We start from the raw sequence: 16,631 nt of genomic DNA on the forward strand, positions 1-16,631 counted from the left end.
ACACAAACTTTATTTTTCTGATCGAGGGAAAGAATGCATTGCACTCCTATGAGAACAGCAACTGTGAATTCAAAAATATTCTTGTTTAGGGCTAGGACTTAGAAAAGCCCGATGCCACGTTCAAAATCTGCTGACCCCCTCAGAAAGATTAAAAATAAGAAAGATTCAGGAACTAATCAGATTTTATTCACCCATCAGGAAACAGTAAATTGCTGCAGGTAAATGATCAGCTAGCATTTGGCAAAGAAAAGAAAAGATAATCCTAGAACTCCAGATGAAGTGTTTATGCTTGATCATATAATTGCATTATTATTTAACAGGGTAGTTATTTTGTGCTATATAGATGGCAAGTAGTTACTAAATACATATTTATAGAAACCTGACAACATACCAACAGGTATGTTGCATCCTATACATTATACTCATGACAAATATATCCATGCTAACAATTAACCATATCAAGGGTGCAATGATTGTATTACAATAAGAGTTAAAGTCTTTGTTTTGTAGGGTTTGATTCTACAGTGAATGCATTAGCTTAGGACTCGAGATTTAGTTTCCAATTGCCTCTCTGCCATAGACTTCTTGCATGACCTTGGACAAGAGATTATTGATTAGATCCACAGCAGATTTTACATAATTGTAATGCTCCAACCCAGTAATGGAATGGAACCAGAATGGAACCTCAGAATTTCCCAAGCACTTGCACTGCTGATTCAGGGCACGTCTCAAAGTTTCTCAGTCTTCCTTGGACTGAGAATCACAGCAGCAATTTCATAGCCCAAGCACAACAGCAGTCTACAGACTGCACTCCTTTGCCTCTGTCATCCAAGGGAATTGGACTGCAAAAGGGTCTCAGAAGGCACCTAAGAGACAAAATCCTAGATAGGACACAGCCCAGAAAGGTGCTGGAGCTCCCAGTTTCTGGGTTAACTCAGCCACCAGAGCATTCATGAAAGGTGTGGGCAAGCCAAGTTTTAAATGAATCCTTCTCAAGATGGAGTTCAAAGGCTCATCTCCCAGCAGACAGCTGGACAATCAAGCCATAACATTACTGTGCAGTGGGGATCACTCTCATCTCTCCTACTGGAGCTCATCCAGTTGTGTGACTTCATACATATTCACCAGACCAGTGAGAGGGGAAGAAATGGCTTCAGTGGCTCTGTGGCTGAGGCATGAGGTCATTCATATGGGAGATGAAATACCTTGGATCAATCTCCCTGGAGGCAGTAAGGAACTGAACATAGGTCTCCCATGATTTAAGCAAATACTATGAATACGGTGCTACTAAGTATGCACAGTAATAGGGACAGAACCTTTCCTTCCAGCCACATTTAGGAAAAGTTGGCTGGTGCCCCTCACTCAGGAATGCTTTATGTGTCTGGTTTTAAGAAAGAGTTCAGAGTCTTGAATGCTCAATTAAGAAAGGTCCTTAAGCCTGGAATAAGGTGTCTAAGAGGCAAACACTCAAGCCTTTGGTATTTCTTGCCAACTGACTTGGGAGCTGGCTGTGGTAAGATGACTTTTTGGAGCATCTAATATTTTTCCATCTTACTGCACAGAGAATTTTCCTGCTCACAATAGAATATGCTGCTTTCACAGCCTGGAAAACATCATATCCTTGATTTCCCTTCCATCAAGTAGTACTGACTTCCCTCTTTAGGAATAGTAGGGAGCCTTCAACCAAAACCCAGCTGGGTGTGGAGCTAGGCAAAGATCTGAACTGGGTATTGAGGGTTGTCACTGCTTATCTCTGGATGAATGTGAGTGAATGCATGCACAGAGGGGAATGAGCTTAATGGATGTTAGAGTCCAGAAAGCCCCCAAATAATCCACCCTTTCTGTTTCTCCCACATGCATCCCAAGTCATTAAGTACCTTATAAATAATTTATAATTGTAAATATAGAACACCAAAGGCCTCAAGAAGCATCATAGATACCAAGAAAAGAACAGAGCTCCTGCAAATTTGCTAATAGAAACTCCTAGATGTGCTCAGATAGTAGATGGCATGACATACTGCAGAAGCAAGCAAAAGTCCCAACAGTTCCTGCCAGTTTGACTCCAGATACAGCCACTGGTTTAGGCTTCAGCACATCAGAGAAGCCACAGTTACAAAGCACTCAAGAAAGGCAAAATAGACTCGGACAGATACTCCTCCACTCCATGAACAAATTGTCCCTTGACTGTGAGCATAGTTTCCCCTGAAATGTATGTTGCTCACAAGCTCTGGTTGGAGCTTATCCCATGACTGAGAAACCCATGAGGTCCTTATGACAGTTCTCTGGTGTCTGACAATGGTTGAGCTCATGTGGCAACATTTCCTTCATGCAGAACACTTTAGTCCCTTCCTTTCCAAGTTTCTGCTGTTCATGAAGCTTGCAAGAACTTAATTATATTTGAGACTCCTGCCTCTGTAAGGTTTGGCTGAAATGAACCAATAGCTTGAAAACTTATTAGGGGAGATAATAGACAGACTAGAGAGAGGGGGAGGGGGAGAGAGAGAGAGAGCATGCAAAAGAGTAGAATAACAAGGGCCTCATTTCCTTAGGAAATCAGGCTGAAAACCAGAAGCACATCAGTAAAATTAAGCACGTATTTAAGGACTTTGTCAAATTGGAACTACAAAAAGCAGTATGAGGAGAAATAATGTTTTCCCCAGAAGCCATAGCTCAGCTTTCGTGAAGACCTGCCACAGCCTGACGACACACAGGCCTGACATGATGAGCTTCAGGCCTGTGAGAGACTTGCTTAAGAAAAGCATGTGCCCAAGCCTGAGCACTCCAATCTTTTGTTAAAACGGCAAAAATTTCCTCCAAATCCTTCTCACAACAGAAGTCCAGGCTGCTGGACTGCCACTGTCAAAAGCACACACTGGACACCAGAGATCCCCAGTAAAGGGATGCTATCATTAACCTGACATAATAATAGGACAGCTCGCTGAGTCTTCAGCTCCCCACACCCATGCATACTGGCATCCATCATTAGATTCCCACACAATCTAGGGCACCTTTCCAGTTTAGAAAGGGAATAACTCTTACTGAGGCAACGAGCCTTCCTCTCAGGTAAAGAGTGGCAGGGAGCACTCCAGCAGCTCCCACCACTGCCTCTGCTATCTGCCACCAGGTGAGGACAAGGCCCTGGGACAACTGAGCCCCTATGTGAGCAGTGACAGCAGCTTCTTGGTGTCAACCTTTGTGCATAGCAACAGCTCCAACGATGGCAGTGCCAGCCCCTCAGGTGGCAGGCTGGAAAGTCAGGGGCTATCGAGTTAGCTGGTCAGGAAAAGAGTCAAAGCAATGTTTGGAGATGCAACTGCCCACTGGCCAGCATGGGGAGACACTGTAAAATGACAGCAACTCCAGGACAGAGTGTGGCCTACACAAGTAGGGGCTACTGCACAGCTCAGATGAAAGGGCACTTTTCCTTTGCTCTCCCTTCTCCCAGTCCTCCACTCTGCCCCCCCAACTACTGAATAACACCCACAGATTGAACTGGGAAAGGTCTCCCCACAGGGCAATGCAAGAGGTTGAACCAGGCGGTCCTGGAGCTAACAGTAGCTATTCCTACTTTGTGGCAATGTTTACAAGGGCCCTACACACCCTGCAAAGTGAACACAATGAAGCAGCAGATGATACAGCCAGACACAAGTCTGCAATACATATTTACTATTTATACTACATACCTCCTATTCTGTGATTCTGTGATCTAAGAGGCAATTTAAAGAAAAAGAAAAAAAAAAAAAAAAAAAAAAAAAAGCTTCTTGTCCTGAAGAAGTCTCAGCTTTAATTGAAAAAGGGCAAAAGATGAGACCAGATCAGTGAAGCTGAGAAGTGTCTGTTCAGCTTCTCCTGTGCTTCCTAGCTCTCCTACTACATTTCCTCTTGTCTCATGCCATTGCTTTTCAGACCTTCTCCTCTCATCTGCAAACTCTTCCCAGTTACTGGAATAGTTTTCTCCATCCAGAGAACCACCCCCTGCCTTTAGGAACCACAGAATAAGAATAATGACCAGTGGGATTAGAGGCTTTACTGTTGAACGTGGGAAGCTCTCTCGAGCTACTGAGGTTGTCTCACTAACAGAGCAGGCTGCTTGCAGTGCAATCGTGGTCTCCATTTCTCTCCCCTATGCTTAAACTCTCTCAGCCCTGGTTCACCTTTCATTCTTCCCTTCCCATGTGAGGGTACATGCAATAGCCACCAAAAAAAAAAAAAAAAAAAAAAAAGAAAAAAAAAAAAGAAAAGAAAGAAAGAAAAGAAAAAAAAAGGCCCAATCATTTTAGGTCCTTTAATGCAACAGTGTTCCTGGGCTGAAATTTCATGGAGAGCTGTCATAGCACAAACCAGTTTGATTAGATGTTAGAGAGGAAGAACATGGTGGTCCTTTCCCAATCAGCTCCAAGATCAGAGGTTGGCCTCTAGCAATAAGGGACAGACAATATGAAACTCCGCAACATATTTGTCCAATTCTATAATAAACTACACATGGAAAAATTCCTCCTACATATCTGGGGATATGAGCCCATGAGATCACATTGCATCTCCCTTCTAGTGTCTAGAGCACAGTCGGTAGCTACTTGTAATAGAAGGAGGAAAGACATATTTTCAATTTAGTAAAAGAACAGGGTTAAAGTGTGGATAAAAGTCTAGCTCCCAGTTCACTTGAGAATAAGGATTTATTTTCAGGAGTTCAAACCTCTACAGCTCCTCTCATGAGGTTCCAGCTCAGGATGGAAAAACTAGTGTAAGATAGCTGTTTCTTGGGTAGTTCTACCCATATGGTCTTGAAATCTCTTGAGAGCAGGTGGTTCCTGTGAGAGTTCGGAGCCACGCAACATCGAGAAAACAAGACTTCTCTGTTTCTGATCCAACATGAAAACAAATCTACAAGCTTAGATCTGTGCAGTTAAAACCAGATAATCCCAGAAATTCATAGGAGTCAGGAGCCAAGATTCTAGTTTATCCCCATCTCTAGACAGCGTACAGGAGAACATAAAAGCAAGCACTTTCTTTAATCACCTATGTCTGTCTGTTTCACAGACTCAAATTTCAGTCTTTTTCTTTGAAATATTCATATGAGAGTGTCTCAATAAAATTTCTTGGGCTAGGTAGCCATGTGCACAAAACATATTCATTGATAGGGACAAAAAGCATGAACAAGTGGTGCCAGAGATGAAACATGCCATGGAAATCATCAGGTCTCCAAGTCCCTAGAGAGTAAGCCCTCAGGGTAAGAGAGGAGGCACACCTGGAAGGGAATGTGTAGAAGCCAACCATGCAATGGCCTTGTACATACCTGTAGTAAAAGAGGAGCTCTAGTTTCCATGGCCACTAAAGCAGTAACTGCTACTTCAGCTAAGTTAATGCAAAAATAAGAAAGGAGAGGAGAAAAGAAGAGGAAAAAATGTGCACTGACTACTTGTCCTTTGAGACTCTGTAAGTAGGTCTCAATTCATCAGCAGCCAGCAGAGAAAAAACACTGACTTTTAGCAGTAGCAATAGGAAGATTTCACCCACTGACAAAAGTGAGTTACAGAAAGCTCCCATTTTCTAGATGGGGACATTGAGATCCAGGAACAAGTATATGATTTTGCCATACTGTGTAACAGTAGTAGAAACAATTTCTAGGACTGCCCTGCCTGTTATTGTCTACCATCTTTCTTTAAAATCCCTCTCTCAGTCCCCCAGCAAACAGTTTGAACTGGTGGCAGGAGCTGCTTTTCACATAGGACCCCAGTTTTGCTGCAGCACTTCTCTTTAAAAGGCACTGTTTGTGTCAGCTGAAATGCAACTGGAGTGGAGTGTGCTGACAGCAATTCTATGGGCAGAAAACAGCTGTAATCCCAAGATCTAAAGAAAATTAAGTTGGTTTCATCCAAAAACCTACTGTTATGTGAATGTCACCTGGAGACATGGCAGATCCCTGTGAGCTTGGGATCACTGATGACACAATGCAAAGCAAAGTCTGCTTGGGATTTGCAGACTTCTTCAGCCCTGGGGCAATGAGCTGTTCACACCGTCCAGCTGGAGAGCAGAAAGCCTCTGTAGATGTCATGCAAGACTTCAAGCCACATAGACACTCCTCTGTGTTGCTCTACCATTCAGCACTGTAAGTGCCCAAGAAATGAAGAAAAATTTTAAAAAGTCCATCCTCTTTGGTCACAGCCATTCTGCCACATGAGTCAGGTTCCCAGAGAATTGGTAGTGAACATTTCTACTGCATTCCTGTTGGGCTAATTCCCAGGAAACAAGATCTCATTCTTTTACAATGACATGCGTTTCCCCCTGTCCTAGAAATGGCAAGTGGGGGCCTCATGCACTGGGAGGAGGGGCGGGGGTGGAGGAGAAACTGATGCACTTGAGTTCACATTCGCCTACGCAGTGGACATTTGTGGTGTTTATTGTTATCATTTCATGCTCTCTGCCTGGACCTTGACATTTCTAAGGTGCCTGCCCACAGGCTGGGGCAGCTGTTGTTAAGTGAAGCAGATCAGACACAGCAAGCCATCCTGCACTTGCTCACAGCAACCTTACTCCACAGCTTAGTCTGTCAGTTCCCTTCATCTAAAACCAAACTAATCAAAGCCTAAAGCTGTCTTTCTTCCATGCCCAAGCTTCATCTGTGGGGAGAATGAAAAGGAAATACGATAATTCTTTTTAAACACCCAAGAGGGAGAAGAGCTATTTAAGCACAAAGCCTAAGGACAAATGGGCTATGAATAAACCAAAGCTAGAAACTAGCAAGTTCCTAAGCATTAGCAAAGAAAGAAGTCAAGGGGAGAACAACTCAATGAGTTTTAAGTGGAGCTTGACCAGGTTATGAAAGAGATTAAATGAAACAGTCCCAGGTTTGATGGCTAAAGATGTCTTTTTGAGGCCTTTGTGCCTAAATATAGGGACCTAGACAAGGAATCCATGACCTAGGAAGCAGTCACTTAGCAAAAGTTCTTTTTTTTTTTTTTTTTTTTTTTTTTCCTTTACACATTGGGATTTACCTACATATATGACAGAATGAATTGCCCGAGGAAATAGAACAAGCAGCATCACTGAACTAAATTTCCTGCAGGTGACTGCAAAACAGGTGTTTTTCCTCCTCTTCCCGATGTCTTGGGACAACTAGTGCTCGAAGGCCGTGCTGATTGTGCTCATTCCTGTGTGCTGCCTGGCACAGCTTTGGCTAAGATCAGCTGTAATACATGATACATCCTCTTTCCAGGAACTCTACCCTACCTTGGCAGGGTATGGACTTCCATCAGCTAACAGATCCCTGACATCTCAAATCCTACTTAAGGTGGTTGCTTGTTTTTAAAGCTTTCCTCAATTCTTGTTTCCTCAGTTTCTTAATACCCACTCCTATCTTAAAACATCTTTCTTGTCTCAAGGACACTTCTGTTCCTCTGGGTCCCCCACATTAATTCTTCCTGCAAATTCAGGACAGCACTCATTCTGAGTACATGGTCCCATCTCCCATTCACAGTGACCCAGATTCTCCAGGGTTTCAGATGCATTAGCTTTGACTGACTTCATCAGAGACTCAAGAAGACTGAAGAAAGCCAGCCTGGCTTTTCCAGGGGAGAAACTCCTGGGAGCTGGAAGGGCAGGAATAACAGGGAGGAACAGCTTGAGGCTTGTGAGGAAAGGAAAATGGGTTGAATATTAAGCATACTTCTCATTGCCTCCCCCAGCACTTACTGAAAGGAGCTGGTTAGTGCTGCTGAGGTTAAGGTATTACTGCACTCACAGTCTGCTTGACCCCTCTGTCAGACCTTATGGTGCATGTAGCTAATCTGATCGAAGGAAATACATATCTAGTGACGAGAGTTCCCAGCCTGGCCCATTAGGACAAAGCAGCCCTGGGCAGTACTAAGAAGGACCTGCAGGCATTGGAGAAACCTTTCTTCCTCTACTCTCAGGGCAGAGAGCTCCAGTAAAACAAGAGCTTGACTAATAGAGAGGGATGCTCACCGACATACATGCACGCCACACTGCCCTGTGTGTCCAAGTTGCCCAGCTGAGTCGGCAAAACGGCTGTGAGGCAGTGCCAGCAAGCACTGGCAGAGAGCAACAGCAGGTGTCCTGTGCCCCATGAGCTCTTGGTAGTGCAGCATTTACCCCTGTCATCTCATGGCTAGGGTGGCTGCACTTTGGCTAACAGTTCGCTAAAATTAGGGATGCCTGGTGCGGATAAAAATACAGCCCTGACTATGTGAAACCTTTGGGGAAGGCAGCCAAAGAGCACATCATATGTCTTATTGGGCTCAGCTACTGTGTGCCAATAAATGCCCTCAGGCAGTGTTCTTGGAGCATTACCTGTAAAAGCCACCTCCTGTGCAGGGCCTCCGCAGAAGTGACCTTTGGGTGTTCCATATTTGGAGGCCTGCCTTTAGTTTGAGGAGCAATGACCCCCTGAGAGGTTCAGGGAGTAAGTTCAGCAATAAACAGCCTCTGCCAGTGAGCTCAGGTGGTGGAAAAGGGCAAGAAAGTGAGCTGAACTAGCTCTCTCTAGGTCCTACTGCCAGTAATGTGGCTTCCCTAGTGGCAGCTGTTCAGCAGGCTTCTGCCACTTCTTTGACTACTGTGATGCTTCAGGACCGATAATTCAGAAATCTGAATCACATGAAAACATGAAATCTTGATGGTGGGAGATGTAAGAGGATGCTACAGCATACAGCACAGCATTGGAAAGGAGTGAGATTCTCTTCTACTTTCCAAAAGACTGCCCATCTCTCAAGCAACAGGGCAGCCAGCCATAGCGTGATGGCAGGTACCCTGAATAAAGATTCAAAGCCTTTGCTGACATATTGTAGCCTACTGCCATCTACTCCTGCCATTTCTGAAAATAAAATCTCTAGTGTTTTGGGATATAATGTGCAATTATTAGCATATCAGCCAGATTCTGACATCAACATAGACTGCAGCTTTGAAAAAAAAAAAAGACAGTGGAACAGAAATAGTTGAGAAGCAGAAAGAAAAAGGCATCACTTTACTGACGTTCCCTCATCAACTCCTGTTGTCCTCTTTGCATTACTAGAATTTTATTCCTTTACTGCTGTCAGTGGGAAAGAAAGGGAAACAAAGTTTGGTGGGCTTAAGAGAAGTTTAGAGACTCAAATGTGTCTTTCCTAGCTTTTCAGACTAGTAGGCAATGAGATCAGCCTTATTGTTTGTGGGAGCTCCAGGCAGATGCTGGTGAAGCAAGAAGAAAATCCAGGGCGGAAAGCCATAATGTCACTCCACACAAAGCTGTAGTCCTCTCTACAGAATTTTGTGCCATTTGACAGTAAAACTGACACAAAATAAAACGTTCAGTACAATCACTGTTGTCTGAAGCTGGAATAGAATCATGGTCAGGTGGTCCATCACCTTTTTTAATAAGCAGAAGAGCTCTTTCATCCCTTCTCCTTTAATCGGGTGGCACTTTTGCTGCTATATAACCTAAGAGTTCAGAACAACCCTTACCAAATCGCCTCAACGCTTCCCAACACCAAGTTCAGATAAATATGGTAGGTATGAAGCTGAGATGTTCTGGCAGGTAGTTGTTTTCCTTCCACCCTCATTATTCAGATTTCTAGTTGACACCATCTGAGATGAGGTGGTGCTTGCGCACTTGGCAGTACTGAAGCTTCAGTTTTGGCTGACAACTCTCAGTTCCCAGAGGGCCAGGCACTCCCTTGTGTTGCCCAGGTTCAAGTAGGAATATTACCTAAAGGGAAGTGGGAGAAAACAGGAGTGCTCCCAGGAAGAGATCTCCTATTTTCAAGCCTGCTTAGGATATATCTTGTGATTGTCAGGCTAAAAAGGTGTATTACAAAGACTTCATATATGTGAGAGAAAGGCTGCAACATGTTATGGGATGTGAGCTCACAGGAGACTGCTGCCTTTGTTCATACTGTAAGCCAGTTCTGTGTGCCCAAAACTCCTTTTATGCCTAAGGGACAACACAGCACCACCAGTTAGGTCCAGTTCTTCCAGGGTAGTTTCTCCCCTCCATCTCTCTATGCAGCTGTTGAGGCTAAATTACTTGCTGTTGAGGCTGACACAATGACAAGGGCTCTTGCTCGCCAAGACTTCAAGCGATATGAATTTAAAGGGAGGAGGGAGAGGGGCTGTGTTCTTATATTACAGCCTCCTCTGTCCCAATGTCCTGAGCCAAAAGGATTGTCAAGATTAGAAACATTATCTACATTCAAATCCCACTAGCATTATGGAATCAGAAAATACTGTAAGAGGATATACAAATTCTTGATACTGTAATGAGCAGGGGGCAACCATCCAAGCTGCTGTGCCTCTGGTATACTCTACACTTTGCTGCTTGATGAGGTTTAAATATATGTATGGGAACAACTTCATACCTAGACACCGGCCAGACTCCCCTGCCCAACTGGAAAGCAAGGGCAGCAGGCAACAGACAGCCTCTGTGTAGCTGGCACTTGAAAAAGCCACCCTAGGTACCAAAACCCTGCAAAGATCCCCTACCCTCAGGCACTGATATAGTAGAAAGAGCTCCCGAGCGTCTCATATTGCAGAAAGTTTTCCTCTTCTGCAGGACCCTCAGGGCACTGTGGATGGGCACACGCTGTATTGCATGCCTCACATTACTTTATTAGCGTGAAAGTTCCAGCACAGGCAGCAGACTTCCTGCATAACTTACAGCTCGGCCTCACAGACTCATGTACATACACACACACATATTCACCTATAAATACACTGTCAGATATTTTTCTCTCAAGACAAACCTCTTCAGAGGAAGATCTCCAAACACTCCTACCCACTGGCACATACACATCCTCCAAAGTTTGGCCAAAACATATCCACACACTTTAGTGTTACCAGATCCAGCTGCCACTCTGCAAGGCTCTCCAAAGTCACAAATCCTGCCACACAGAGAAGCACACTTCCAGCCTTACTATGACATTTTTTGCCTCACAAGCCCTAATGAAAAGCATACTCTGAGTCCAGTATAACACTAAGCCTTTCATCCATCACCCACATTTTCTATATACATTTATTTTTCCCCAAATTGCTCGTACTCACAGCTACACACACATCCTGCTGAAGAGCTACCTTTCATTGACATTGATATGAAAATATCAAGGAAGACAGGGAGTATTCAACTTGGTCTGTCAGATCAACAACAGGAAACCAATATTATGATGGAAGTACTTTTAAAATAATAAATACCTCTAACCACTACAAGATTGAAAATAACTAGTCACTCCTAGTGAACAAAATTATTTTAAGTATGGCCCACCATGATCAGCAGAGATCAATACATTGATTCCCTATAAAAGTCTCCTCTCTTGCAAATATCCTTCACCCCTGGCTTACACCCAACCACATGTCTGTAGCAGGTGCTCCAGCCTCAAATGATGAAGGCACATTGCTGAGATCCTTGAAACACCCCCAAGAAACTCTAGCCCATCTCATGTTTGCAGGAATCAGGAAAGATCAGGCTTATACTGCCTTGGTTTTGTCTAGTACCTGGCTACATAGCTACAAGTAAATAGCCAGTAAATTTATAGCTAGACCAAGTATATTTACCTGACAGACAGACCAAATAGCCTTCTTCCCTTAGGCATTCTGTATTTTACCTCCAGACACAGTTCAGCCAGAGGCTCGAGTGTTGACTCTGAGGAATCTGCTGCCGGTCCACACAACTGCCTTGATGCAGGGATTTTCTGATAATGTCCCCAAGAGCTGATAATCCCACAGTCTCCATCCCTTGGCCTAGTAAAGGCACAAACAGATCCTCATAATGTGGGACAGGAAACAACTTCTTCCACTACCATCTGCTTTGCAGATGTCTAGAAAGTTCACGAGAGGTCTGCATCTTTCATTGCATTATCAGGTATCAGCTACCCTCAGGTGCTCTAACATGTATCGCATTGCCCTGAGCCAGAAGATGAGACACTAGACTAGCTCTGATGTAAACAGATGTGGAAATAAAGACTAATACTCCATTCTGGCAGTATTCACTGTAAACAAGTAAGAGCCCTAAGTGTTCAGCCTCACCTTTATTTCAAAGAAAAAGAAAAGAACAGAAGGTAGAACCACCATAGAGAAGTACAGTGCATGTTTCTTTCATAACATGTAGCACCTTTTTGCTTCACACAGTGGTAGTTTCTCCTAAAAACAACAGGCCGAGTAGCTGCAGGAGAATTAAGTTCACAGTAGTTCTGTGTTTTGCTATTCCTTGATGAAGGTATGCAGGAAGCTGGAGCAGGTCTGGATACACATTACTGTAGATGACATTATCCAGAAAAAGAGATTGTAACAGTATGATGATTGATTAAGAACATGTCTTTTAGGAAGGCTTAGGTACAGGTCTGGGAACATGTATTTGGCGGAAGAAGACAATCATGTTTCCAAAACTGAGATAACTTTTAGCAGAGGGCTGAGCGTTGCCAATGTGGGGGGCTGGTTGGCCCTGCAATGCCCCTAGAGTACAACAGCGGAGGAGGCACTGCCCTAGGGCTAATGGCCTTGCTACATTCAATCACCATTCACTTGTGCAGCTGCTGGGTGCAGGCAGAGGCTATTTATAGCAGTGGAGCTTAGGGGCCACAAGTACCCAGGCACAGCGGCACCAAGTTCTTAGGCCACATTCAAACCAGCTTTTGCCAGGGAGGGAAAGAAAATGGGAAAGAAAGTGCAGAAATGGGCCTGGAGGAAGACACTCTTCATAAATCAGGCCACAAGCTGGCTGCAGCTTTTCTTCTGCCTCCCTTGAGTCTCCAAGAGCCAGCAAGGGCACAAGAAAAGGTAGCTATGTCCTACTAGGGACACTGCTGTCCCAGAGGCCTGCAAGCCCCTCTGCTCCTTCTCACAGATCTCTCCGCTGCCTTGTCCTACCCCCCGCATGCTAGTTTCCACTCCCTCTCTATCCCCCCAGGCATACCCCACAGCAGGGGCTCCAGGGAGGACAGCTAGGAAGCCTTCAGCATCAGAGGCATTCCTGGAGTGGAGAGGGATGGAAAAGGAGGGGGATCTCACAGCTGCTGTGGTGTCCATACATCATTTCAGTCCTTGAGGGTCTCAAGCATTTTTGTGGCAGAGCTAAGCGAGTCATCTGGTGAGTGACAGAGCCAGTTTTCTGGGGCCGCAGCATTTCTGAGGGGGCTGTGTGGAATTTCTAGGGTCTAGAAGGTGCCGTTCCCACAGCAAGGCACTTACAGAGTGTCTCTCCTTTCCTCGGATATCTATTTTCACAAAACAAGCAGGAACGTGATAGCTTCAAGAGGCCCCTTCATCAGAAACGGTGGAAATTGGGCAGCAGTTTCAGAAGTTAAGGAGACAGCCAGGAGTGTGACTGGATCAGCCTCATTTCCTTTGGAAACCTGGCAAAAGAGGAGACCAGGAACTGGCAGGTGACTGAAGCCTGGGCAGAAAACATTATTTAAAGCATTTTATAAGAAAAGGGACTGCTTCAGATATTAACTCATTTGTGTTATTATTGTGCTGCTACTCTCCAACTCCTCTCCACCACTCACTGAAGAGACATCACTCCCTCTTTGGCTCTAGAGACAACAACTTCCACTTCCCCTCCTCTCCCAGGGTCTCAAGTCAACACAAATCAGGGCATTTGAATGCTGCTGGCTTTGGCTTTCTTTTTAGAAACATAAGAAAAGCAAGAAAGAAAAGACAAGAAAAATATAGGGCCTAAAGGAGATGCAGGTATGGAGAAGGGTGTCCGGCAGCACAGACACAACCCTACTTTTGCAAGGCCAGGAGTCCCTCTTCAGCCCTCCCTTTAACTTTGCTGAGGGTGTGTTTTTTGTGCCAGAAACAAAGCATCAGCTGATTGCAGCTGAAGCTGCAGAACCACCACCTCTATTTTCCAGCCACTGTTGTCTGGCATTGAACACTTACAGAGTTAAAACATCCACAATGACCAGGTGTCCCATTCCCCTCCAAATGGAGCCAGAGCCACTAGAGCATGAGGGAGGAGAGAGCTCTTTGTCTTGTGCTGGTGAATGCAGACCTTCCTCCCAGCCATGCCCACTCCTTGGTATAACCAAGGTACCCCAAGGTGACCTCATGCTGCAACACAGTAGAAAGAAATCCAGTCCTTGTGACCTGCAGGCAGTATACCTCTGCAAGGAGGCAACATGTGATGTGACCCACACATCAGTGCTACCTACAAGTAGAATATGGGTCACTTGTTTCTGTTGTGCCGTCCTGGCATGGCATAACATCCTTTAAAAATCCTGTAGTGTCTATACCACTAACTCTCAGCTCTCTGGGTTTCCCCACAGCTGGCAGCTCAGGTCCTGGAACCTCGGAGCATTGGCTTTGGTATGGTGGACTCCAAGAAGGATGCCAAGCTTGCCAAAAAGCTAGGTGAGTACTACATTTAATATCTCTAGGATAGCATGGAAAGAATACTGGAATGATATGAAACTGCCAGCCCCACAGAGGACAGTCAGATCCTTATCCCCAGGGCAGAGGGTTGTGATTACACCCTGATCATCTGCCCACTCCAACTTGGGGAGGATCAAGTAGGAGAAAGGGGTGAGCTGGGACATTTCCAGCAAAAGGCTTCTTGTTTGAGAGCGTTAAGAAAAGCTAACAAAAAAGAACCAATTCATGCTGTAGTGATGACATGGTGGAGGCTCACAGCTTGCTAAGCTGAAACTATAAGAGAGATGTCTTAGAGTAAATACACTCTTCATGCACAGGGACAGGTCTGACACAGTGATGCAAAACTGAAATCTACAGAGCTATCATAGAAGCCCACTAAATGTCACCTTGCCTCCTAACAGGGTATTCACCAGTCACTAAAACCACCATCTGGCAATGGTAGCCAGGTGCCAACCCTTTCCAACTAAGCCTTTCTTCCCACTACTGTGCTTCCTGACTCTCCCTCTCGAGTCCATGGACTCTCGCCAGGAGGGGCTGCCTTTGCCCCACAGCTCAGCTGGAGGCAGGAGAGAGAAATGCAGTTTTGTGGTTTGCTCCCCACAATAGACAAGGTAACTTCCTATAAAGGTGAAAGGCTTATGACACCCCTCAAAATAGTTGTATTCTAGTGGTTGGCAATTTCTTCACAACTGAGTGCACGAAGATCATAAAAATACTACAGCAAATTATAATAATGGTAAATAAATATACCAGTAGGCTTAGGGTCAGTAACTTCAAACATTGTATATCAGACTAATTTGCTTTTCCAAGTTAGAGGTCAAGTGTGTTGGTGGACACTCAGCAGAGTGAATTTTCTGTCTCTCCAAGAGGCAACAAACTGCCACCCATATTACAAGTGGTACCTTGCCATCATGCGTTGCAAAAGCTCAATACTGCTGATACTGGATCCTCTATCAAGACATGGCATTCAGTCCTCAGGCCAGTGATGTGTCATTCAGATGTGCCAGTCTGCTGTCTTTGGCATCTCAACCATAGGTTTCTAATCCTTTTTCTAAAGCTAGCTAGGCCTCAGAGAGTTTAAAGTTCACTTGGGCTTTCTGGTCCCATAAATCCATGTGGTTCAGTCTTCTCTAGGCAAAGAGAGCAACCCTGAAATCCAGACCTACATCAATTCCATTTTTCCTAAAATGACAGGCTGTTCAAATTTATGATGTCAGTTAGATCCCAGTATTATTTACTGCAATATGGATAGTCAAACTTAAGAAGTTCCTAATACAGCATCCTTCCAGCTGAGCCCAAACTGTAACTCAGCTGAGAAATTCCCAGTGTTTGAGAAGAATCTAACACAAGTTCTAGTTGAAGTCTGCGCATCACACCCTGAAACACTGGTCAGGAGATTGTTTAGATTGTTTCTAATCGGACAGGCTAAGCGAAATGGCAATTGCATTTTCCCAAGACACGTTCCTAGAATAACATGGAAATTCAAGCTCAGTGGTAAAGAGAGCAATGCTTTTGGTGATATATTGACCATATTGTGTTTCCTGTCTCCTTCTTTCAGGCTTAGTTGAAGAAGGAAGCCTCTATGTCTTTAAAGAGGAAAGATTGATTGAATTTGATGGGGAACTGGCCACAGATGTCTTGGTGGAATTCCTCTTGGATGTAAGTACAGATAAGCCCAGAGCTAGATAAAACTTCCCAGAGAAGACCTTGCAAATATTCACCTGAGTAGAAAACATAGCTTATCTTTATTTACAACTCCGTATCTGCTTGCTGCACACAAATGACACTGCCTACTTCAATACTTGTCTGACTACAAGTTCTCAAGAAGGCCAACACCTTTACAAGCCACCAACCACTTATACCTTAGGGATATTTTGCTCTTTCCTACTTATTAGGTGTCTGATTGCTTTATTGGAGAGTAAGAAACATTCCCACATAATTAGTGGCTAGTCATCCACCTCAGTTAGCAAGCTGGTATGCAAACACATTACCATTTTTGCAAAATCATTCACCCTATTTAAAAATGTATATAATTTTTCCAAAAGCATCCAAAAAGTATCATGTTCCCCCTCCCACCAAAAAATAAACTAATATGAGCTCAACTCATGAGGGTAGGGCCTATACGATAGGGCCTATATGTGAACTATTTGCCCATTTCAAGACAGAATCATACAAACAATGTAGCGTACTACTGCCAATTCCAAGAACTTATGGAACTGCAGTACCCTAACTTCGAAGGGAACATGGCCCTAGACTTGGCCCTCTCAGGTCAT

The 16,631-nt window shown here is 44.4% G+C and overlaps 1 protein-coding gene across 1 annotated transcript in view; it reads left to right on the forward strand.

Annotated features, from left to right (window-relative positions):
• Window positions 1-16,631, forward strand: part of CASQ2 (calsequestrin 2) — a 40,771-nt gene that overhangs the window by 1,224 nt on the left and 22,916 nt on the right. Inside the window, exons 2-3 of the mRNA XM_062595219.1 lie at window positions 14,253-14,337; window positions 15,917-16,017. Of these exons, the coding sequence (XP_062451203.1) occupies window positions 14,253-14,337; window positions 15,917-16,017 (186 nt within the window). The remainder of the gene's footprint in view (window positions 1-14,252; window positions 14,338-15,916; window positions 16,018-16,631) is intronic.

Source organism: Rhea pennata, chromosome 1, assembly GCF_028389875.1.
Source record: "Rhea pennata isolate bPtePen1 chromosome 1, bPtePen1.pri, whole genome shotgun sequence".
Classification (NCBI taxonomy): Eukaryota; Metazoa; Chordata; class Aves; order Rheiformes; family Rheidae; genus Rhea; species Rhea pennata.